Source organism: Diorhabda sublineata, chromosome X (genome assembly GCF_026230105.1).
Source record: "Diorhabda sublineata isolate icDioSubl1.1 chromosome X, icDioSubl1.1, whole genome shotgun sequence".
Classification (NCBI taxonomy): Eukaryota; Metazoa; Arthropoda; class Insecta; order Coleoptera; family Chrysomelidae; genus Diorhabda; species Diorhabda sublineata.
The window spans coordinates 3,484,904-3,510,995 of record NC_079485.1 but is presented as its reverse complement, the minus strand read 5'-3'; the positions used below and the strand labels follow the sequence as shown (position 1 = coordinate 3,510,995).

Here is a 26,092-nt window from a genome sequence, read left to right as displayed (position 1 = left end):
TTGCTTATTTTTTCCATATCACGAGTACCTTTGATGATAAAAAAGTAACCTTACCTTATCTAATTTCGGTAAAGATAAGTAATATTCAAATATCAAAGCAAATTAAACCGAAAACTGTTTTGTTATGTAGGCTAGGTTGATATTGGAGATTGGAGGCACAATTTGTTTTTTTAACTTAATTAACCATTAAAACATCTCCGTCAGAGCAGGGCACTGGCAGAGCAGATGCCCAATCGTCTCTTCTTTCACGTTACACCTTGAACTCTGTAATTCGCAATTTCTGGAGTTTTGTTTTTCAATGGTCCTTCGCTATATCGTTCTGAATATCGTGCAATCAGCTCTGTTTAATCATATATCTTAATGTTTGGCTTTGATTCCTGGGTCAATACTATCTTTTAACAATTCCATCGGTTGTAGCATTGCAACTGTCTCTTAGGCTTACTATCTCTCGGCCCTCTTTTTGAAAGCTTATCTGCTTTGGAGTTCCCTTTCACAGTTTCCAGGTACCCAGCAGAGGCTTACTTTCACAATTCCAGGACACATTTCTCTTTGGTGTTTTTGATGCTATTTTTTCTAAGGTTTCCTGGCTATCTGTGTAAATTGTTGTGTTTCTGCTCGATTCACCACTTTCCGACTTTTCCTCAACAGTTTATCAGCCTCATTTTGTAATGTCTTATAATGTCGTCAGCACAAATCGGTTTCTATCACCTCATTCAATATTATTAGAAAATTAATTCTGCATGAGAACATACTTAATTAGAAAATGAATATTTTCCATGAACATCATTAAGTTAATCCTAATTATTTTGGGCTTTAAGCCGTCTTTGTATCATTCGGGAGACAATTGGGACCCAAATGCATATCGATTTAATATTCTTGAAATCTACTTAGAGAAGATAGGAGGAACTCGACTTTACGGTCATAATAAACGGTTTTAGATCTGAGCAAAGAAAAGGTTAATTGGGGACCGAATCCAAATCAACTTATCGTTTTATAAAAGAGGTTAATTATAGAAATATTCAGTAAATTAATTATTTATTTTACTTTTTTTTGGCTATTGACGCCTATTCAATGAATCAAAAAAGTATGAATCAAAAATTAACAGGGACTTTTCAGACTGCTTGAGATCCGTTTAACGCATTAGGGTCCAACAGATGAAAACCGATGTCAATACTATTGCACCATTTTGTGTATTGTCCAGGTCCAACAAATATTCCTTTTTCCTATTTTTGCGTATGACTTTTCAAAAAACAAAGTACAGAAAAGTAGAGATTGTCTGCTTCAACAAAGTTTTTAATATGGGCAAGTTCAATTTTGAGAAGCAATAATTGAACGTCTTGTGGGTTCATAAGTAGTATGAGGCACAGATAATGGATACGACAATGTCACGGTTGATACACACAGATACAAAAAACAGCAGAACCAATAGAATAGAAGTAGCTATGATTTTTTCATTTTTATATCCATTATCTTAGACAGAAAACGAAAATATATGTTATCACTTTAACAAGCGGATACTTGTTAAGTTTTGTTCTGCACTTGCTAACAAAACAATTTCTGTTCACTTGACTTGTCATTGTTCACTACAGCAAAACCAAAGAACTGCAAATTGAGCCTAATGAAAATACTTTGAAACCACATTGAAATGTTGTTTCTGCATTCACACTTTCTGGAGCACAATTAAATCGTACAGAAGAGTTTCAAATTATGTTTAATGCTAAGTGCCGTTAAAAGATTTGAGTATTGGCATCTTAATGAAGATCTGAACTCAGGGCATACACAACATCTAATATGCTTGGTTTCCAAAATTAACCGGAATTTGTATGGTATAATAGTACCAACTTTAACTAAGACTTTTCAGCACGTTTTGTTTGGTAGTACTGATGATTATTTATTAGAGACATTGCAGAATTAAAGCATCATACAAAACGTCTTTTTCGTCTCTTTATAACTTGCTAATTCACAAAAACGTATAATTTGCACGGATTACTCATTATTATAATAAAAAATATCTCATTAACATAATACAATTGAATGCTTTCATTATTTAAGATGGCATACACCTATTTTGTCATTGGATAAAACAATAGAGCAGTCGATTGGTCCCGTCCAATAGGAAAGCTGTATTACATTACACCCGTTTTTGTTCTGTGTTTTGTCATTTTGTGTCTAGAACTTTGTGAAGCTCTACTATAGGGTCCTTTGTGCTCGTCTTCTGAAGCGAGATAAGAATTAATTACAAGCCATGATGGTCTTTTGTTTGCTTTCTCATTTTCACTCAAAAGATAATTTAATGCTTTTTCCTCTCTCTAGATAGGATTTTTTATTTCGTTAGGTGGTCCATTGTCTTTTGGATAACAGCGGCTGGAAAAACAGATAGTGACTTGGATTTGGAATTTTATTATTCTTTCAGTAAACTATTTACAAACTCGATGTGACTTGATTTCTGAAATTTTATATTGTTTATCAAGGATACGTCGAAATTCTAATGAAGCTAGCATTTGAAGACAGTATGTCATGATTTTTCATGAAAAAATTATACTTGAGGAACAAGGGCGCATTGATTTAAGTGTTTCCTGGAGAGAATTTGTTTATCCTGTGTGTTTTCAATTTTTTTAAATGTCCTGAGTATTGTTGACTAAACTGTGTCACTAATAAACGTATGTATTGTTATTCTACGTAATATACCTTCATCTGCATGGTCGAGATCGGCTTTAGGCTTTTGCACCAACTATTGCAACTATTTCAGGTTTATCCTTGACATATCTTCGGATACTTCGGATACTCGTTTATACAACAATATGGAATGGAATTCTCTTTTTTCCCATAAGAAAGTACTTTCTCAAGATTCGATAAGTCTATTTTTTTCAAGGTGCGGAATGGAAGTTATTGACGGAAGATGAGAAAAGGCCATTTATTGATGAAGCCAAACGACTAAGAGCGATGCACATGAAAGAACATCCGGACTATAAATATAGACCGAGACGTAAACCGAAAACTTTGCGAAAGGAGGGATACCCTTATTCGATACCTTATCCATCGGTACCTATGGATGCTCTACGAGCAGGTAAGTACAAACTATTTTGAACATATAAGTCTCAACAAGATTAAACTAGTGAACTGCGATATAATGAAAAGAAAGAAACGGAGTCGTTTGTTGTTTTTAATATCATCAGATATGTTTCTTATTTTTTATCAATAGTCAAGTGAACAACGGTAAAAATGTGGTATCATCTCAGAATTCCATCAAGACGCATAAATTTACGTGAAAATTTGGAATTGAGCTATTTTTACCCTTCACTTGAAAATCTATCATATTCCAATATGTACAAATTATTGTAAACGGTGAAAACTACCCCTTATTATTGTCAAAATTCAATAACATAAAAGTTAGCATTTAGAAATTTAAAAAACATTTATAGGATTAAAATAAAGATCTCATGATTGTTAGGATGCTATTTATGTTTTTCAACCCTTAATCAATGTATTTCAACCCATATTATATGTATATTATATGTAGAAAGCCTTATTTATACTCCAAAATTCATCTACTCTGGAATTTGAAAAAAAAAATGTGTTAGTTTGTTCAAGTTATAACTCTCTTAATTTTTGAGCTATGTAGTCGATTAAAACACCACTTTGTAGGCAAATTTATAGTCTATTAGGATAAAGAGGGTTGGAATTACATTGAACCCTTCATTTTTAAAAAGGAAACGTTCAAAGGGCTCCAAGGCTAGATCTCGTTTAACTTATGAAAAATTACGAAAAAATAAAAAAAAATTTATTGAAAAAATTTCTTGTTTTGTAATGGTTTTAACGTATCTTTCATATTTTTCAATTTATTTTCAATAAATGACAATTTTCAAAAATTAGAAACTATTTTCTCCATTGTAACTCAGAATCAAGTTCTCTAAAACATTCAAACTTCTTGATCTCATTATTTGTATTCAATTGAAGTGATTTGCAAATATATAACATTTTATTTCAATTAGGGTGGCAATATCAAGAGTAGAAATGATTTTTTTCAATGAAATATAGGTATTCTATTCAATTTTCTTCATAACTCCCTTATTGTATGTATTATAAAGTCTCGTTTGAATGGTTGTTTAAAGTTCTTTGAAAAATATCCCAAACACTTTTTTCGTAAAATTGACCGTTTTCCACTTATTCAATTTTCAATTTTTTAAAAAGTTCCAACGTTAATAAATCATAACTCGGTTTGTATTAGGTCTATAACCAAAGAAAAACATGCTTTTTATTTCTTTAAAAGCTTCTTTTTTGATAAAATGTAAAGTTTTTGATTTATTTGTGAAAAATCTATTAAAATATCCTTTTTTGTAACAAAAATTCCAAATTTCAATCCCGTATAATTCAAAGAGCCTTTTGTAACATAATAATCATTTGTTAAGAAAGAGGTACAGAAGCATCTAATAGAGTCAAAATTTTTTCAAATAACGTATGTAGGTAAGTATCTGAGCAGGATTTTTAACCTTTTAGTGCAGTTGTTTCATAGCCACATATGCATAGAAACTTCCTGTAAAAAATTTATATATATTTATATAAATATTTATATAAATAGTTTTGTCAAAAATATTTTCTAAATATTTTTTGGAAAATATGATGAAGTTCTGCAAGCAACAGTTTGTTTTTCGACGTAATCCGAATCTAACAGTATCAATAACACCTTCTTCATCGTGATATCGTTGATAAAATTTTAATATTCTAAAAATTTAGTTATATCACTGAATAAGGGACTCTATCTTCGATTGATCTTGCTACAAAAGAGTCTCCGATCTTGCTCCAGGTGATTGATTAAGATTTGCAGACTTCGATTAATTACTAATATCAACTAAATACAGTAGTACGATAGGAAAATAAAAATAATCGTGATTGTCCTCTTGCAAACAACCTGAACATAAAGTTTATCCAGTTGTTATTTTCTGTTTTCTTTACATTCATATTCTAATCCCCATACGAAACCAGACAGCATGAAATATCAACATAATCTTCACTGTCAATAAACAAATCAGAATCTATTGTGAGCCTCTGTATAAAAATAAATTCAATCTTTACCTGTATTACCAGTAGTAGAAACTCTTCCATATTGATCGGATACGCACAAAAGGCATCATATTCCAAGCTTTGTGCTATTTTTATTTATGTAAGTAAAAGAATTGAAAGGTCTTAGCTGTCAAATTTGGCGCACCTGGCTCACTAAGATCTCACAATAGCTGCAAACGGCTCGTTGTGAAATAACGATGGTAAAACAATCATGGCCTTGTAAACAAAAAGATAATAATGACTTTGTGCATTAAGTGTTTGATTAATTGTTGATGTCGAAAGAATGATTGAGTATGCTACTAATTGTAACATTTATATATTAACCTCTGTTTTAAGCATAGACGTACACAAAGAATTTAATAGAAGTAATTAGAACAACAGTTCACTTTCTTCTTTTGTCTTCTTAAATAATATGCATTGAGTTGAAAGTAAATTAATTTAAATCGAAATTTAATCTACTAAGGTGACATTTTAAAATCGAAGGCCTTTAAAGATGACTTCTCCATAGATCTCAACAAATAAGTGCCCTCACATCACTGAGTAAATATTCGTTGTATGTTGGTATAACCTGTGGACTCACCAAGGTTCTAAATTGGGATATAAGAACAAAACGGCTCAATGAATTTCACAATTTAAAGTTCATTTTTTAACATTTGACAATTCTCAAAAAATGGTAACTGGTTATAGCTAGTAATTTTTAAAATAAATTATGCAGCTGACATTTTATAGACGCCGAATTGTAAAAAAATATTTCTCAAACTAATTAACTTGAGATGAAGTGACATTTTCCATGAAATCATACTGTACGTCATGTTTAAGTACGACACATTTCATTTTTACAAATCTAAAAGTTTCTATATGTATTTGACTATGAAGAATCAATTTTAAAATTATAACCTTGACAGTATCAACAAAATCGCAAATTGTTCCCTTGAAATTCGTTATTCTTGTTGTTTTAATGATCTACCAGCACAATTGAAAACTTACAGGTGATATTTATAAAATGTCTGACATAATGACTAAGCAATTTTTTATAAAAAAATGATTAACCTCCTGTGTATTACTTTATAACGTACGTCAGCAATCATTAGGATTTTGAAAAGTCATCAACAATTATTTCTTAGTATTCAAGAATAACGCACGTGTTGTCCAAATATAATCATCATCAATCATGGATATGAATTTAAAACCGTTTTCAACTAAGAATAGTAAATTGGGTACTTAGTAAAATGACCACTGGATTTCAAGAAACTGAATTTGTAGATTTGGAAAGGATTGAATGCTAAAACCCAATATAATTTTTGAGAATAATATAAAACTGAATGAATTAACAACAAAAGGATGCAGAAAATTTTTCGACAATTTATTATATCGGGTCAATAAGTTTTACCCCTTGGTATTTTACACCTCATCTTTTTTGTTTAAGAAGGTAAAAACATACGTAAAGAATGATAGTTACAAATCCTTCTAATGCTATAGTGTTGAGCATATACAGATTTTGTAAATTCTACACAATTTTATCACATACACTACCATTCAAAAGTTTTTAGCCACCCCATAATACATCAATTAAATTTCAAAATAATAAATTTTAACGAATTTCACTTTCACATTGTCAAAAGAAGATAAAAACGGTGTCTTACAAACCAAAAAATAATAGAGTCCGTTTTTATTTACTTTATACGAGCACATGTATCTATTTTGGTGAGAGCGACAAGTTAAAACTTGCAAGTATCGGCTAATTTGTTTATTATCCTTATTTGAGTACTTTGAATACTTTGGAAGGGTAGCAGTGAAGAAACCTATAAGATTAAGACGTCAAAATAAAATTAAAAAGTTGCAATGGGCTGAAGAATAAGCAAATTGCATAGAGAGTGGGCGAGTTTTATGGCGTGATGAGTCAGAGTTCGAATTTTTGGATCAAAGAGAAGGTCAAAGGAAGACCAGATATTAGATCAATGTGTGATCCAGACTGTAAAACGCAGTGGAGGCCTGAAGACCTAGTAATTGAAGGGATTTTGACGAAAGAATGTTATAAAAATATTAAAGAGGAATGTAATACGTTGTGGTGAGCACTTGATCAGCAGAAAATATTTTCCAGCATGACAACGATTCCAAGCATTTCTCGAAACTGCCGAGATAGGGCTAATTCGGACCCCGGTTGGAATTTAATTTATTTTTACCATATTAAACTATATTCTTTAAGAACCAGGTGGACTATATTCTACTAAAAACGAGTAATTAAAGTTGAATGGGTATAAATTTGAACAAATAATACTTTTAATGCATTTATTTATAATTGCAAACCTTAGAATATACTTATTTATGTGTGGCACCAATTGATTTATTTGAGAAATACTGCATTTTACAAGGGTGTTGGTACAGACAAATTGAAAAAACCATTTAATTTTCTACAGCATACTAGAAACCAAAAAAATGTATATGAACATATTTTTTTTAGTAGAAAAATTTTTTACATTATATATATAAAAAGATAAAGTAAGTTAATTTGAATACATCATTGAAAAATGTAAAATTTTTGAAGTTTTAATAAATGAAATTTGAATAAAGTGTTTCTCCCTACTTCTTGGTCTCTTGATTATTATCTCTAAAATCAATACGGCAATTGGTGACCAGGTGGCAAACTAATGTTGTTATTGAAAAATAAAAATAATAGTGGAAAGTCATTAAATTTATCAAATAGAAAAACGCATGGGTAAAATGGTGAAAAATATTCAAGTAAACATGTTTTTCAATTGAACGGATATTCTACAAACATTTTTTGAACATATTCATATTATATTAATTACTAAAAATTGAAAATTAACAATTTTTGTCATAATTGTTATGAAATGAATTTGCAAAACGTGCATAAGTCATTTCGAACTGCAGCTATATCATAGCGTAGATGTATATAGCTCTGTATAAGCTAAATGGAACCACTAGGGGCATATACACAACCAATGATTTTTCAAAGCATTATTAATTTGGATTTCTTAGCTACATTTCGCTTACACTTTTGCCCTTTGTTTTTTAGATTTCTTTTTGCTTATTTTTTGTTTTCTTTGCTTCCTACTCAGCGATTGTTCTTCATTTGAAAACTATCAACAAATTAATATAATATACAAAAAAATCTGCATTCTTTAGTCATGTTGTGTTTTTTACTAGTAGATTTCACTATTTTTTAAATGGACACGGGTTTTTGGATAAAAGATATAAATTTGTCGAGGTCATCAAGATAAGTATTTGCTTTTGTGATGATTCCGTCGTTAGGATAAAATCTCTTCTCTTCGAATTATTTCTTTAGATTTGGAAACAAGAAAAAGTCAGTTGGAGCTAAATTCAGAAAATAAAGGGGATAGGAGTAATTCGTAGCCTATCTAATAGATTTGTGATTTGTTTTGCATTGACCTGATACAAAGTAGCAAAATAATTACTTTTTTTTTCTCAAATCCCAATTGATACCAAGATAGAAGTACAGTCAAAGGTATAAAATCAAAGAATAATACACAGGTCACGACAACGATCGATTCCACTGTATAACTTCAGTAAATATCAGTATTGAAAAGTGCATCCACCATAAATTTTTAATTCATACCTTACAAAGTAACAAAATTGATGTTGGTATATTTATTACAAATAAAAAAACACAATGTTGACAATCCAGAATAAAAATTGGAAATATTAAAGCAGAATAACAAAACAAAATGTAGCCGATAAGGTACGTTTGAATATTAAATAAATAAAAGTGTTACATAAATAATAAAAAACAATAATTTATTATTTTTATTATAGAACATCTATTAATCCATTAATAATGCAACGAAATAAATGTGCATAATTGAAATTTTCGAATAACCTGCTTTTCAATAAAATACACAATTGGGACCGTACAATTGCAATTCACAATATGCAATCAGGCACTTTGAATATTTCAATACATAATGAATTTTTAGATTGTAATGAGAATATTTTAAAATCTCAGGTAGAGTGTCAGGTGAATTCAATTATTTTGATTAGTGCATTTCGTGTGTATTATTTAATAATTTATTTAAACCAAATAGAAACATATGTTTTCAATAGAAAGCTCAGGACTTTCAGTGAATATTGATAATTATCAAAATATTAAAACAACTAATAAAAATATTGGGTATGCCCAATTTGATCTACAGCATTGGATCTTAAACATTCAGTATAATGTAATGTGGAATTAAATAGAAAAACTAATTAAGGGTGTGGAGACAAAAATCAATTTTCAAGTAAAGTAGACGTTGACTGAGAATGTAATTAATTGTTAATTTAGCAATTGTCAAATGTCTCAAATATAAACATAATTTCTCTATTAGTTTAGTTTGAAGTATAGAAAATCTAAATGAAAACGAACGATGTAAAGTAATTGCAAAGTTTTATAAACAATATCAAAATTTGAAGAAATGGTTTATGGTTAATCAGTTTGTAAGAATGGGAATAACGAGACAAACAATTTATGATATCTGTCAATATTTTGAGACGGGTATTTCAATGGAAAGAAAGTCAGGATTAGGCAGAAAAGCAAAAATAATGCCAAAAAAGAAAAGATTTACTTTGGTTAAAGTGGTTTACGAAAAACTGACAGTCAGTTTGCGAAAATTGAGCAGAAAATTCAAAATCGATAAGAAATGTGTAACCAACATTCTAAAAGAACAGAACGTAGCTCAAAAACGGCATCAAAATATTCATGGCAACATGGAACAAAAATCAAAAGTCTCAGTGACTAAAGGTTTGGAAATCATTATCGATGACGCGTCATATTTTACTTTTGCCATGAGTCAAACGGCGAATAATAAGAATTATAAAAGCCAGAAAGGCGAGGAAGTAAATTCAAAAGTCACAAAAACTTCCACTGGAAAGTGTTGATATGGTTGACGACATCTTCTCGTGGTTGTTCTTCAGCATATATTTGTCCTTCTCGAACTTATGTAACCGCCAAAATATATGAGAGAGTGGGTTAGATATACATTGATGCAGTTCATAGAGAAAAAGCATCCTGAAGTAAATTTTCTGTTTTGTCCAGATATGGCAACTGCTCATTATGCAAAGAACGTTGTAGGAGCTTTTGTAGAGTTGAATATTCCGTGCTATTTTGACGTCTTGAAATGTTCCTAATGTGCCTAAACTGTGGCCATTTAAACATTTTTGGCGAAATTTGAAACGAAACGTATATGAAGGTTGGAAGCAACTACACCTAAACAATTAGAAAAAAGAAAAAAGTTAGAAAAGCGAGTCGACTTGGTGCTAACTCAGTTATATAAAATGTGTGTAATTATAGTGCAGTAACAATTCTTTCATAGAGTAAACTGCCAATCATCAAATTAAAACATTGCAATTTCGTGAGTAGAAGTTTGGTCTTTGGCAATCCTCTCAACATTATCAATACTGAAGTCTAACTCTTTGCAAGTTCGAGTCGTCTGTCATTATCTTTGTTTCTAAACATACTTATAATTAAACGGCGGTCTTATCTTACAAGAGCTTTTACACCTTCGACGTTTTTAAGTTGAAGGTGTCTCAGAGCAATGTCTTCTCGGAATTATTTGTGCCAGATGAAAACTCGTGTGCTTGATAAGCAATTCTCCCGATTACAATTTTTTAATAGTCACACTAGTGAATTCACCATATTTAATACCAAAATTGATCGCACGTTTTAAATTACGATGTTACATTACATTACATCACTGATGGCACAATCAAATAATATATTGACTGTAGAGGGAAAATAGCAGGATTAAAAAACTGCTCTAGAATAGCATATCTCCACAGTGTTGCCAGTCTAATTACTTTTCCCAAATAGAATAATATATCAATATTCTGAGGATTGATATCGAGAAAAACCATTTGACAGTATTACAACAGCTTCGGAAATATTTACTGTATATGATAACTAGACACAGTTTTTCGGATATTTATGGGCACCTTTTTATTATGTGTAGGGTAAAATGGGGCGCTCTGCTAAATTTTTAAGTGTCTAATTTTCAAACAGAAGACTTGAGTTTAAAATAACTCGACCTCAAAATATTTGTTTTGTTTCCATTTTCATTTATAAGTATTTGGCAAGAAATTGTGGTTCACCAAAGTAATTTTTTTAACTTGAATAGGCCTTTAAAACCGCGTTACTACATGAGATTTTTCGCGCCTACAAATTTAACTGTAACAAAATTTGTTTTCATTAAAATTGTATATTTAAAAATGACGAAATGTTGTAAGCATAAATGCTGCCTTTATTTCAAAACATTTAAAAAAACACACGAATTTTAATATTTCTGTATTCCATACGCGCTTAGTAAGTAGTGGTATCAAGTTATTAGATTATCTATTTAACATTAGTTTTTTTGAATGACCAATTAATTTAGCAAATTGGTGAACGTTTGAAAAGATACGAAATTAATGTATCTCCTGTTTATAGCAATAATACTAATTTAAGTTTAATTTAACTGAATTATAAAAGTTGTGGATAACAAATTTGACGATATTTACGAATTTTCTTTTCGCTTTATGTGGAAATGTTATAATCAAATTTTTATTAATTTGTAATATCAATTTATTGACTTGAAATTCCGTATACTCTCTTACTTTTGGTTAACAATTACACGATGTAATGAAGAAATTGATGAAATATTTGATAAAATCGTATGTATTTAGTATTCTATTTTTCTTTTATGTAATTTCATAAAGGTATCAAATTAATTTCATTCTACAAATTTCATAAAGATATAAACCACATTTAATATGTGCTAAAAAATATAAAATTGTGGGGTAAATCTTGGTATAATTGCTCTTTAAAAATTATTTAAAGAATAGATCTAACTAGTAACTAGCTAACAAATCTGCTATTGAGTAAAGTTAAAATTGTTAGTTATGGACACTAAAGAACAATGTAATTAACTTAAAATTATTAAAAAAGAGTCTTCTGTCAGGCTCAACTTTTGAAAAAAAATTTACCCTGTATTCCACACTAATTCAAACAGAGGAAAGGAAAGTATCCACATTACTTCGAACAGAAAAGGAGTATGTATCATTTTAAAATACAAAAAGTTTCCGTTGCTGCAAAAACCAATGTGTTTATAATAAAATTAAGGTCAACTTTTTTTTTAGTTGCGTAATTTTAAGTGGGCGGTAAGAAAAAAACCAAGTGATACATATCAAAACTTTAAAACATACATAGCCTTATCGATTTAATCTACCAAAGATATTTGTTAGTCATATTATAATTCAGATGATAACAATTAAAATTTTAATGAGTCAATCACTTTTAATACACCTCGATCGGAACTACCATTGTTATTCAAATGACGTTCGACTCTAGCCGCTTTATACATTCACTGGTAAAAAAAATTGCTTTTACATTAATCTCTCTCCTAAACAAGATATGTTAATGATGCGGCATAAATAAAAAAAGCTTTGTATTGGTTCAAAGCAACTTTTTTCTACTGGAATGCTATTTCCTAATTCTGTAATTTATCAGTACAGCAGTGATAAATAAACAATGTCAGTTCATAAAAGGTGTAGAAATTTATCTGAATTCATATTTTCCTGTATTATCTGAAATCAGTAAAAAATTCAAAGATTCATTTATAGTTAAAAAATGGAGGAACTGAAACATAGGTGGTTCAATTCAATTGATTGATTGCTGCGGAATGAATTATTCTAGAATACCCAACATTATTTAGGGACAAAAGCAGGGTGAACCGTACTTAGAAAAACATAAAATATAAACAAGGATTTCCTTAATTTCCTACTTTCCTTATTTCATGATAATGATTCAAAATAACCTTTCAAATTTTAACCAAAGATCAACTCGAGCCGCTATTTTGGTGTAACTTGATTCCGTATTATAACAACCCGAACTTCAATAGAATAGTGTAATCTGCACTCATAAGGTGAGGATTTTGCCTAATTTGAGAATTTTGATCTATAGATCACCTTCATCATGAATATCAAAATAAGGATAAAATCAATTTATTAATCAACCATATCTTAGATATGCTTCACAGTGAAGTACATTTTGTTGGTAATCTTAGGTTAAAGAATGATCTTCCACATTTCATTATCAATAATATTTTTTCTACAGACACCATGATGCACATGATCGAGAAAAAATGTTAAAGTTCTCGAATATTATATTATTCAACTAACGTGCACCTTATAAAGCTTTTGAACCAGCAATGATGAGTAAAAAGTAGTAAAATAGAATTTTTCACTAAGAAAACAAAATAGTTATATAGCTAGAAAACTTTTTGTATCGACCATCTCAATAAAACGGTCGCGTAAAATGGTCCTAATCAGATTATTAAGAGCTAAATGAATAGGTAATGTTTAAACGTGTTTCTAACTATTTTGAGCACCATTGCGCACCTGTAAACGGCGATTTTCGTTAATAAAACTACTTATGCTACTTGAGAAGCGTCATATCCTGCTGGCATCTATTTGTATCAAGTTCCGGTTAGTTGAATATTGAATGGATGGTACTTTTTTCATAAATTCGTAAGACTGGTATCACATCTCTCGTATGTTTTCATAGGTTGTCCTTAACATTCAATCATATACACTGCGACCCAAATGAACTATTCTGTATCCTTTTGTTGCTTGGCACTGAGACGATACTCCTTCAGGAAGTTCAGGTTATGGGAGAGCTCTAGCTGCCAAAGATCTTCATATTCTATTCCATACAGCCCCATGTGTAAGGCTATGGAGTTCTGTAGTTTCTCGCACTACAGGGGAATGTGGGTAGAGGTTTCGTTCACTACATAATAGAATATACTAGCTGCATCCTTTGCTAAAGCTTTAACTATTTTCGGAGATTATTCTTAATTTGATACAGGAACATCTTTGCTTATTTCAACCGATGTAAATGATTCCAATGAATGATTATTTTTTCTATTTACCTAATTTTCGAATATTCTCTTTTTTGCTCTGTATCAGTTTCCATGGAAGGGTTTGGGTTTTGAAAAAAGTTTATCTGTCACTACTTTATCAAGTATCATTCAATTTGTCCAAGCATTCCTAAATTAGCTTGGATCATATGACATTGGATCTTAGATCTGTAATAACTACTCAGATAAAATAATCATCTCATGTTTGCAATCATCCATTTCCAAATGGAATGGGATACATTTTCCAATTGCGCATATTCCTTTTTAGAAAATACTTGGTACATTACCTAAGTTTCCAGAGTGTTTGGCTTTGGCCATGTATACTCCTATTCCAATTCTGTTTACTGTTTCGGAGCCATCCGAGTACTTTTCGATGGCATTTCTATCAAATTATAATACCGTACTTTAATTCTATTCCCTTCTAAAACATAGATTTGAATTAAAATTGTTCTTAAAGATGAACTTCTTCGATATTTCATTCTTTGACAGTTCATTAGAGGTAGTTTAATCTAGTATACAGTATTAGTAGTTAAATTTTATTGTAGTACTCTGTTACAGTTTTTCAGTTTTTTGACTTTGATTTTATATTTATAATATCCTCTTTTCTGCATTCGCTGATTATTAGTTAAGGTTATTATGGGTAGTTACTATTTACGTTTTCTTACTTCGTCCTGGACTTGTGTGTTTGAAGTATTGTGATTATAGATTGTTATTAGGGTGTTGTTACTTGTACATTATCCATTCGTTAGCTGGAAATTCGGTCCCTTCCTCAACATCTGGATATTATAAATCGGTATACTGGTGAAAGCACTTCAATTACTTATAGATTTATTTAACACTAATATTTTAATTACCGTTCATTCATATAGTTCTGAGCGTACTACTGTATTTAAAGTGTGTATATATATACGAATAACCATTCTGGATATATACCATTTCATAAATTGTGTGTCATAATCGACATATTTTCTTTCTTCAATATATATCAATATTTATCATTTCATTGAATTCGTGCTATTCTTGGTTGTGATTTAATACAAACTAATGATTATTCTCCACTTTTTTCTCTATAAAATCATCCAAATACAGCCATAACTCTTTCTTCAATCTTTGCAATTTCGAAAAATAATGTCAAGTTCACAGTGCCAGTTGAGAGAAGTTTAATTAGGTCTAAACTTCTTCCATTTGGCTCCAAGCTATTGTTCATTCATCCATATCCTCTGCTCTAACTTCGACATCATTTTCTCTACGTTAGTGATACTGAGTACAGTTGAAGAAGTTGATGGTCGGCTACAGAAGAAAATAATTTCTCACTTTTCGATAGCTTTTAAATTTCCACGGGCTTACTTTTTATTTATTCGTCGTAATTTGACAAGCTAAATTCATTCACAGACTGTTTGTTGCCTTCTTTATCGACCAAATGGATCCCAAAACACATATGAGATGAATTTGTAAATAGGGAACCCTGTAGTTAAACAGTTGTTACAAATTCAAATTCAACAATTTTTTAAGCAATCTTTGTAGACGAATAATATACAGAATTTCAAAATCGAGAATTTTCTCCAAATTTGAGTGGTATACGCATACTGGTCTTGACATAATGACATATGGATTGTATAAAAATATAATTTTCCAGTGAGCAAAAAAAAATTACATAATCCATTATCAATACCAAAAATTTAATATATAATAGTAATTCTTAACCTCTCGATCGTTTGATATTTTTATGGAAGTGAATGCGATCTGAAATGATTGTAATCAATGTGCCGCTTAAGCGAAACACTATCAAGTTGCCCTCTCTCGGCAGGAAAGGTGTGAGGAATTTGGTATCTGGCACTATCTGACACTTAGTGGGGAGTCTTAAACAGGGACGTACTAATGTTTATACCAAAGGTTAGGTTCCATACTGCACGTAGAACTGGGATTATATATTATAAGAAGTGATTAATATTATTATTACTTTTTCTTATTTGATTTATATAAAAGTAATGTAGTAGTTTCACATTTCACGTGGTATGGTAAAATCATAGTTTTATTAGAAGAAGTAGATTATATTCATGAAGATCGCTAAACGTGGAGTGGAAAAATGTTAAAATATTGCATATAATAAATATGGCCCTTTTTCTGACATTATGCAAGGATCTTGCTTATGCATCACAGCTGCTACTAATTAAAACTAACCATTGTCTCTATAATTGAAAGTAATGTATCAAAATAGTAGCGTATAATTGGAACTGATGCTTTTGACCGATATATTTGGCGTGTTCCATTGCATCGCACTCCATACCAAGTGGCTTTAACCCCTATAAGAACAAGTGTTAGTTGGAATTTTTTAAATAAGAGTAGCGCCACATTAGCATCTGGGTGGATTTCATTTAGGTTATAGGAAAGGCTAGGAATGAACTAAGTTAAAAATTATAATAATTTTTTTCTATCTGTTCTAGAAGATTTTTGAACTGTTATTTATCGTATACAGCTGGACACATGTGTGACAGATTGTGTTCACTTCATGGTACTATTCGAGAAGACGCTAGAATCCAAACAACAAGGCACTTGATTCTATATAGGTAAACTGAAATCTATCGTGGGATTATATTTGTATGCTACAAATATGATGTTTGATCGTATAGTATAGTCACAGTGGAGCACGAGAATTATAAGGGCAATAAAAAGGCAGACGAGATGGCTAAACAACTGGCAAAAGTGCCACTCGTTGTAACAAAACACTTCTGCGATCTTGCAAAATCAATAACTGCTGCGACGACAGTTTTCCAGGAATAACCTCATAGTTTACGACAGACTTGAAAATAAGACGAGAAAACGGTAAAACTATTGTGAGGATTGTAAAATTGATATAATTCTCAGTGGAGTTCTTTTGTGAATTCTGACGATCCGAGGAAGCGAATTCTATGTAATTGCCACAGTCTAACAAACGTGCATATCTCGGTACTAGGCAAAGACAAGCTACTGGAACTACAGGAAAGATTGAATCTCCAAACGCTCTACAAGAGAAATAATGCTGAAAATTTAATCTAGATTGAGAAAATCACAATAGATCTGATAAGGTTCCAGTGGAATAGACTATAAGCCGTCTTCATAAAATATCTCTATTGAGAGTTGTTTGAATTGAAAATTTCTACTACGTCCTTGGGTTTTTACGGTGCTCGTGCTCTTCGCGCTCCGCCTGTACGTTCTTTGCTTTGCCGAATTAAATTTGCTTTGACAGTGTACAGTGTGAAGAGATTTTATGAGGCATATAACTTACGCTTATTTAATAAATACACTTGAATTATTGGTTTCGACTGCTCGACTCTCTTTAATAATTCTATACGGTTAAATCGTGACTTTTATGTATATGAAGAATAAATTATGTATCATCGTAGATTTATTATCTAGCGCAGGTTCATATAAATCACAGTATGGATGCTTTTTCAAAATATTTTTTTCTGTAAAATACTTTCTGTTGTATCTTGTTTAACCTGGTTTGGGATAATTGAAGAAGCGAGTGGATTTTATTATCTACCTCTAAGTAATTGCTGACATCGATACGACATCAATCTTGTAATACAGACTGATCAATTCTAGATATAATAATCGAGAACGAAGAGTTTAATCAATGCAATAATATAATATCTGAATATAAAGATATACACCAACTTTTACTGAGTAATACTTAGTTATTATATAAAGGAGAGTTATATACTATAGTCTGTTACAACCTATATATTTCTAAGAAAATGTTCTATTCTTTGACAAGAGAATACAAAAAGTTGAAACATGAATTAGTCCACACAATGTTGAACAAGATTAGTACGATTGAACCGAACTACATTGAGCAGTATTGGATTCAAAATATGAATGCTCGAATTACAGAACAAATAATCAGAATTCTTCGTGGTTCCATAACAACTAGACTCAACACGCTTTTACATTTATTTTGTATAATTAAAATTTGTATATTACCAAAATTTTCTTTTCATTGATTTTGATATAATTTTATGTATTTATAGGTGTGTTAAAAGAATGCATGATTCAAATAAACTTGACAAACGACATCTATAAAGACACGTTTTGTCACGCTAAGTCATCGAGTGATATGACATTAAAGTTAAATAAATCACACTTATAGTATTATATTCGGATATATTGACATATATCCGTTTCGTTCTTGAACAATTTATCTTTAAGGCATGATGTTAAACATTGTGAAAAAGTATTGATGACAGATGATATTAAAAGAAACTTTAGAATACAAATTGAGGGTATAGTTTTACAAGTTTTTACAAACAATGCAATTACTGAAATGAGACATTTCCAGGTCATGTAATTTCTCGTTTCGGTGATAAAAACTGGACCATTTTTGGACTTCTCATGGAGATATTAAATTCTCAAGAGCGCACTAATCTTTCATTTTGTACATTTTTCACCAGACCATTTAGATTATTCTTCTGCTGCCTATATTGTTTTGAAGAATTCACTAGGAAAAGTTAGAACGAAGAAGATGCGCCTTCGTAACATCGTATAGATAATTATCCAATGGTTGAGGTTTGTTTCGTCTATTTTTCTGCGACCTCATATTTCTTTTCCGGTATATCCTGTAAGTATTCGCATTTCTGCATTCCGCAGGAGCCATTTTGTATTTTGTTATTGTATTCTCCACTCCACTTTCTATCGCATACTTTATAATCGGTTTTACACCTTATAAATTTACATATTCTCAGCTCTGGATCTTCAGGTTTGCATTTATTGTTATGATGTTTTATTATATTTTCCTTCCTCTTAAGAAGGGTTAATGACATCAGTTAGTTGAACTCATTGGACTCTAGTTCCTGAGTGTGTTCAATAAAGCAAATGAAAGCTGTCTCATTAAAATGAACTTTTTTTTGATACCATACGTAATGTCTATTGTATACCGGTTGTTTCTAAATCCTTGCAGTGCTTAGCAAATTCCGATTGACATTATTCCTTCTACTAAAATTTTTGATACATTTTTTAAAAACACTTATTTTTAGACTGCTGCTACCAACGTTTGCTTCTTTATGTTGCCAGCCTTAATTGAAAATGCCGCCACTGTGATTTTTATTCTTAATACTGAAAAACTTAAATTAAGGATAATCAATGGAATGGAGACTCTCTTCCTGTGGGAAAAAACATGCATTTTGCTGATTGAAGTGAGAAATATTTTGAAAGATTAATTTATCAAAGGATTAACCAAATAACCGACTACTACTTGGATACTTCCTGATCTTAAATATCATCAACCTATCCAGATCCAGATTCTTCAGTTTGGAAAATTAAGTTTTTAGCTTTTTTCATTATGGTTATTATTTCTTCACTTTTTTGTCGGAAGCTAACAAATTTGATTAATGTACTTTAATTCTATGACAACATATTTTTGTTTGGATGAATGTTCGACTCGTTAACGAATTTTTAAATGATTTATAAAGACATTAACTACCAGTTATGTTGCAAAACATATCAAATACGTACAAACATTTTTAACTGCTTACAATTCGTACTCTTAATATACCATCAGAATTGATAAATATTGAACCCGTTCCAGTTCTATAAATATCTGAATAGCAAGTCCTTATACATGAATCACACAACGTGGTCAAGTCAACTCTTCTTTTATTTATTTATTTCTTTCTTCTTTTTAAGTCGATTTAATATCGTTACTGATCGCGTTTAAGGTGTGATTTAAGGTACGTGATTTGTAAGGATTTGAATTTTAATATTTTCCTCCATATTCTGATATATAACGTTGTCAACGTTTCTATATACTTATTAATATTGTACAGGTTAGTGATAAAAGCAAACTGTTGCTACAGTGGATCTACTTATTTAGTGTTTATATTTTTTCTATCTAAATATTGAACTCTACTGTATGTAATTTTCACTAAAACTTGAAAATATGGTCTAATATGTATAATTGTATAATTAATAGTGCAAATTCTAATTATGGTTACAAGATTGCAAATAATGTTGCTCGTGTCGTTCAAGCAGACGTTGTTTATGAAGTTGGAATTTCTGGAACCGTTGGTGATATTCATACTGAATACCACCACACTAACACTCAAAATTACACTATCTGACGGGCGTTTCGACAACCAAGTTATCGTCTTCAGTGACTGAAGGTAAACTGTTTAGCTTCAGCCTCTGACAACGATAACTTGGTTATCGAAACGCGCGTCAGACAGTGTAACCGTGAGTTTTGGTGTGAACAGTGTATTCAGAGGTTGTTTATGGTTGTCTGCGTCTACCATGTTCTTTGCGAGCAGAAATCTGCGTTATAGACTGATCTGTTTAAATATTATCCATTATTAGGTAACCCAATCAGTATTATTCAAATAATAAATTGGATGATTCTGTTACAATTTTCTTCCTTCTTATATATTGTTTGGAATAATAGAAAATAACCGATTAATTTTGTAAAATTGGGAAAACTTCCCACACGTTTACATCTTTTCCCAGTTATTAATGACGTATCAACAAATATAATCGAAATGGCGACTACAAACTAGCGTAACGTTGTTAAACTTACTTATATAACTTTTGTTTACGTCTATATTCTGTGAAAGAAAAATATCTTTCTCTTTTAGAAACAACAATATAGATATTAATTTCATGTAGGTTCCATCTAACACCGGAAGAGTAGCTGAATTAGCAAAAAATACATAAAACAACGTTCATTCTGAAAAGAGCAACTATAAAATACATACCGATTTCAAAGCATTTTTAATGCAGAACCAACACAAACCTCACGAAAGCGGTAAAAATTATCTCGACTATATTTCCAACAATATAAGTTGAAGTGAACAAGTGATCCTCTTCAGTCTAAGAATCGTACATACTCGTATCACACATGACTACCTACTTGCGGAAAATCACAAACCGATGTGCGGAAAGTGCAATAATGAGTTGACTGTGAAACATCTCTTAATTGACTGTATAAAATATGACAAGGAACGAAAAATGAATCAACTACCACATTCACAAGAAAACTACCTAAAAGACTGCAAACTAAGTAATAAAATCTAGATTGTAATCCCGAATGTATTAAACCTCAATTACTCACTAATGAGCCTGTGGGGTTGACGCGGAAAAAAAATGTTTGAAAATAAAAATAATTCCAAATCGTTAGTTGAAACAACTCATGTATTTGAAAATTAAAATAGGAGAAAAGTTAAGTCTTATTTTAAGTGTACCAAATAATGAGTTTACCAGAAATAATGTTTTATGTAGCATTATATTATTATCGCTTAAAGAAGTTCCAAAATATTAAATGCTGGCTAATTAATCACCTAATCACACGCAAAATGTTTTCAATATTAAACGTTCTGGTAGGAATGATTCAGTTTATGGAATATATTCCAAAATTTGTTGTATTAGCAATAAAATTTATTAACAGAATTTCAGCTATATTTATTCCAATTATATGCGCTATATTCCAAAATTTGTTGTTTTAACAAGCAAAAATGTGACAGAAAGGTAAATAATATCATTTTTCATCAAGCGTATAATAATATCTATATTATTTTCGGCAACACAGATCGTAGAAATAACAAATTCTTTTACTAATAGGCAGGAACTGTTATTTCATTTGATGGTTGTTAGTTTTGAAGAGTGTATTGTAAAATTTCTCAAGAAAAAGAATTTCAATGTATTACTAGCTTTTACCCGCGGCTTCGCTCGCATCGAATCCATTAAATAAGTATCAGAAATCATTATAATAGAAAAGAACGAGCTCTGTAACTATATTAGAACCTGAGATATAGATCTTTGAACGTAGAAAAATTGCCAAAAACCTACAAAAATCCATAACTTCACATTGAATGTCCGCGCCTAGCTCCTCTCCAACTCAACCGATTTAAGTGTTCAAAAACACAAAAGAAAGAAGGTGTTTCAGCGACTGTTTTTAAACCAAAACGAATTCTCTATCTTGAATAGAACCTGAGATATTGAGGATAGAACGTGTGTATGTGAAAAACTCCCATAAGTAATGTACAGGGGGAAATTGAGAATGGTGAAAATTAGATGAAATCCGATGGTTGATGACTGATCTGTGCAACAATACCTTTCATTGAAAAAAAAAATTAAGCAAATCGGTTGGGTAGAGCGCCTGAACTGACTCGGAATGGAAATCATCATTTTTTTTTTAATATATAATATAATCCAAGAATCTGAGCTCAACAATAATAATAACCTTTTATATATCTATAATAAGAATTCTGAAAACCCAATAATAATAAAAGCTTATATTGTGGTTAAACAGTGTTGGAGAAACACTGTTATTTTGTCTTTACGTACTAACTAATGATTTGTTGTATTTCCTGGCCGAGGTGTTTTTTACTGTGCCGAAAAACTAAAACAAATCTAAAAATTCATCACTAAGATTGTTGGTTGAAAAGTAAAACGTCCCAGGAATACAAATTTCAAATCAAATTCTTTGGAGAAATAATATCAAAACAAAACACATCAATAGATTTCCTAATTTCTTTTTACACAGTTACTTATGGGTTGATACGAGAACAAATATCTGAGATGTGGAGAATAGACGTAAATACATAATTCTTCTTAATGATTAACAGCATTCAGTGACATCAATAAAAATGGACATGTAATTTAATACGTGTTCTTCAACAGTAAATTATATTAAATATAAATCAACTTTTGAAGTGAGATTCTCGAACAGTTGTTGGTGGCTGAAATATTAAATACTTTAAACATTGAAACACCTTATAATTATGTCCGTTTCTAGCAAAGTCATTATGTCTACAAGAAACTTAGCCTCGAGATTAAATATCACCTCAATTTTTTTATACAGTGCGATTCATTTGTACCTAGAGTTGAAAAGAAATTTTGTAAGACATTCAAAACTTTTTTAGTGAAATCACCCTCGTAAACTTTAGAAATTTAGAAATATGGGACATAAATGTGAAGAATAATCTCTAATTGCCAATCCAATTGATATATATATATTACTAAAGGCCAAGTACAGTAATAGGATTTATTCTGTGAACCTTCGTAAAACAGTTTTCTTACACTTTTCGTACCTTTCCGTTTTCTTTCCATCTTCAATTTAGAACAAAATGGTAATATTTTCAACGAAATCTTCAGTTTTGGAATATAATGATTTAAAAACGGTTCTCCAATTATTCTCAAGTAACGGAATCACCTTGTACATTTTTCCATCAAGTTTCACTAACACGTACAGCTAGGTATGAGACGGCGCATTCACCCGTCAATCAAAGCTCATTTAAACCGGAGATTTGACAGGTTAGATTGGAGTATACCCAAGTTTAAGACCGCCATGGTGAAGACAGAAATGCTTGTAAGTGACAGATGTATATGTATAATTTCCTATTTGAAATGCGTGATTACTAACAGGTTAAAAATGATGACTTTATTGTTGTATAAGTTTGAAATTTTACGTGGCCACAATGCCTTTATTAATTTTTTGCAAATTCGAATGAATCTGAACAACGACTGATAAGATTTTTTGGTTTCTTAATATAATATATGTCAATTTGATATCCTATTTATTACAAATATATAAATTAGAAACACAAGTGATATGAATCTTTGAGTTGAAACAAAGTTAATTTAGTAACGGTTCAAAGAAGATTAGTTTTAAGTTCCAAAATATTTCGGCTGGATTTGCTACCGAATCGACAATAATCTAAAATGTTTCAATTGCAAATAGTGAGTGAACATTAACAGTATTAACAAAAATAAATTTATTTCGTTTTCTTTGGTATTATCTGATATTTTAGAATTTTGATTTAAATGCTGAAATATTCAGTAAATTTAATTAGTCCATATACTATAATAGGTCATAGATGTGTTAGCTGTTAGTCTTCTTTTAGAACTTTTGAAAATTGTTGTGTGTAATTTTGTGCTTGAATTACTGAAAAATTCATTTTGAACGACTCCTGAAGTAGGATAATATACGTATCCTGTTTTTTCCTTATTTCAATATATTATATTTTGTAATATTGTATTACCAATAACTAATTTAGTATACCAACAAATAATCACATAAAATTCTGTAGAAATAACGAAAGACAAAGCTTCATATAATATCTGTGATATAACAAGCAGAATTTGTTCAATTTTAGAAGTTTAAAAGTTCATTTTACTACTCTGCCTTTACTTTCTCAACAAAGTTCACTAGTTATTTTTTCAAGGTAAATAGTTATTCAAAACGAATCATCTTAAAAATAATAATATTTGAGTTGAGCCACTGTATCCGAGAAATGGCTATAAAGCAGACGATAAAAAGGATTCCCATAGCGCGCTTACACTGTTAATTGTAATTATTGTGTCATAAAAAAATTCATGCAAAGCTGATGTTATTTATATGTACTATTTATTATATAATTTTCTTCCAGCCATCAATTTGTTTTATTTATTACTTGCTTGATAGTTACGAGGGTTGCCTTTCAAATTTTCAAAAAAAGTGAAACAGAAGTTTAAAATAAAGTGTTTTGTTGCTTTCGAAATATTCGCCAATGAGGTCTATGAATTTTTGCATATGCTTCAACCAATTTGGAAACATTTTTTCTACTGCTTATATCGTGGAAACATGGTTTTAAAAGTATTCAACAGCTTCTTTTGATGATGAAAATCGCTGAGAGCGCATCTTTTGTTTGACAGTTAATAACAAGAAAAAGTTATCATTAAATATGGTGAATACGACCAATGAGATATTAATTCGATATTTTACTTCTTCAAATATTCAGTTGTTTAACGTGCTTTATGGGAGGTTGCATACGTAAACCATCTAGAACATATCTTTCTCACAACTAAATATGCATAAAAAACGATTGTACTGCAGTCTGCGATATCGTAAGAGACTATCTATAAGTCACATGGAAGGGCAATGACAACCGATTGTGGTCGGCCTTCTTGACATCATCACTGATGGAGGCACGATCCTGACGAAACTCTGCAAACCGATTGTAAATTATCTTTTCTGATAGTGCTTCATTATCAAAAGTTACATGAAGCGATTCTATGCATTGTGGTTGAGTTGCTTCTTTCAGACTACCAACAACTTGGTAGAATTTTTAAAATGCCACAGGTTTCGCAAAAACAAAGGTCAATGTTCATAAATGCAGAGGCGCTACAACTCCTAACATCACATATTGTTCCATTATAAAAACTTAAGAGGTAACCCTCGTATTAATAGATTAAAAATCTAATAGATTTTGGACGTTTATAAGTGAAATTAATGTCATTATTATATATTAATATAATAGAAGAAAAATAATTTTCTATATAGAATGTAAATTAGGAGATGATAGATTTCCTAGGTTGTTGTATATATCGATTTTCCAAGTAGAAATGATAACAGCGCATATATTTTTGTATTATTAGAAAACTCAAGTTTTCCATCTTTGAGTTATCGGTCGATAGAACATAACCAAATCAACTATTTAGCCTCTGTGCTCATTTATCAACAAAAACAAATTTGGAGAAAAAAATATGCAGATACATTAGACAAATTACATAAAATCATGTGTGGTCGATCAAGTACAAATTTGATTTTAGTGATACTCATAACACCCAAGTGCTATTTCTATAATAGCCTTCACTATATTTTCTTGTTTAAAATGGTAGCTTACAAATTTAATTCTACTTTTCGGAATTCGATTTCGAGTTTTGTTATAATTTCCCTGATAATTTCGTTTCTAATTTTACTAAGTTATGGAATATTTTTCACCCAAATCATAAGAGGTCGTACTAACAGTCCGTACTTCCTATTTGTTCGCATATTCTTGTTACCACGTGGTGAATTTGTATGTTTCTCATTTCGAACATGAATTTTTGCAATCCATTAAACTCTGCTTCAACGCATTTACTTAATAATAATAAATACAGCACAGAGAATATTAATTCACCTCTTTATGCATTCAACTATACTGTTTTGCATATCCATGAAATATGGTAATAAATTTATATAATATAGCAAGAAATTTAGGCAAGATGTTCGTTAAATAACAACTTTAATAAACGAGGATGACAAATATGGACTTGGCACGCCAAGATGTCTAATATTTTACTTGTTCCACACCGAGACATCATCAAAGTTGTATATGTCGATTTATAAAGTTTTTCAG

At 30.6% G+C, this 26,092-nt stretch overlaps 1 protein-coding gene across 3 annotated transcripts in view; it reads left to right on the top strand.

Moving 5' to 3' along the window:
- Nucleotides 1-26,092, top strand: part of LOC130451180 (transcription factor Sox-19a) — an 82,834-nt gene that overhangs the window by 24,773 nt on the left and 31,969 nt on the right. For all 3 annotated transcript variants that reach the window (XM_056790016.1, XM_056790014.1, XM_056790017.1), the window contains exon 3: nt 2,873-3,067. In XM_056790016.1, coding sequence (XP_056645994.1) covers nt 2,873-3,067 — 195 coding nt within the window. The remainder of the gene's footprint in view (nt 1-2,872; nt 3,068-26,092) is intronic.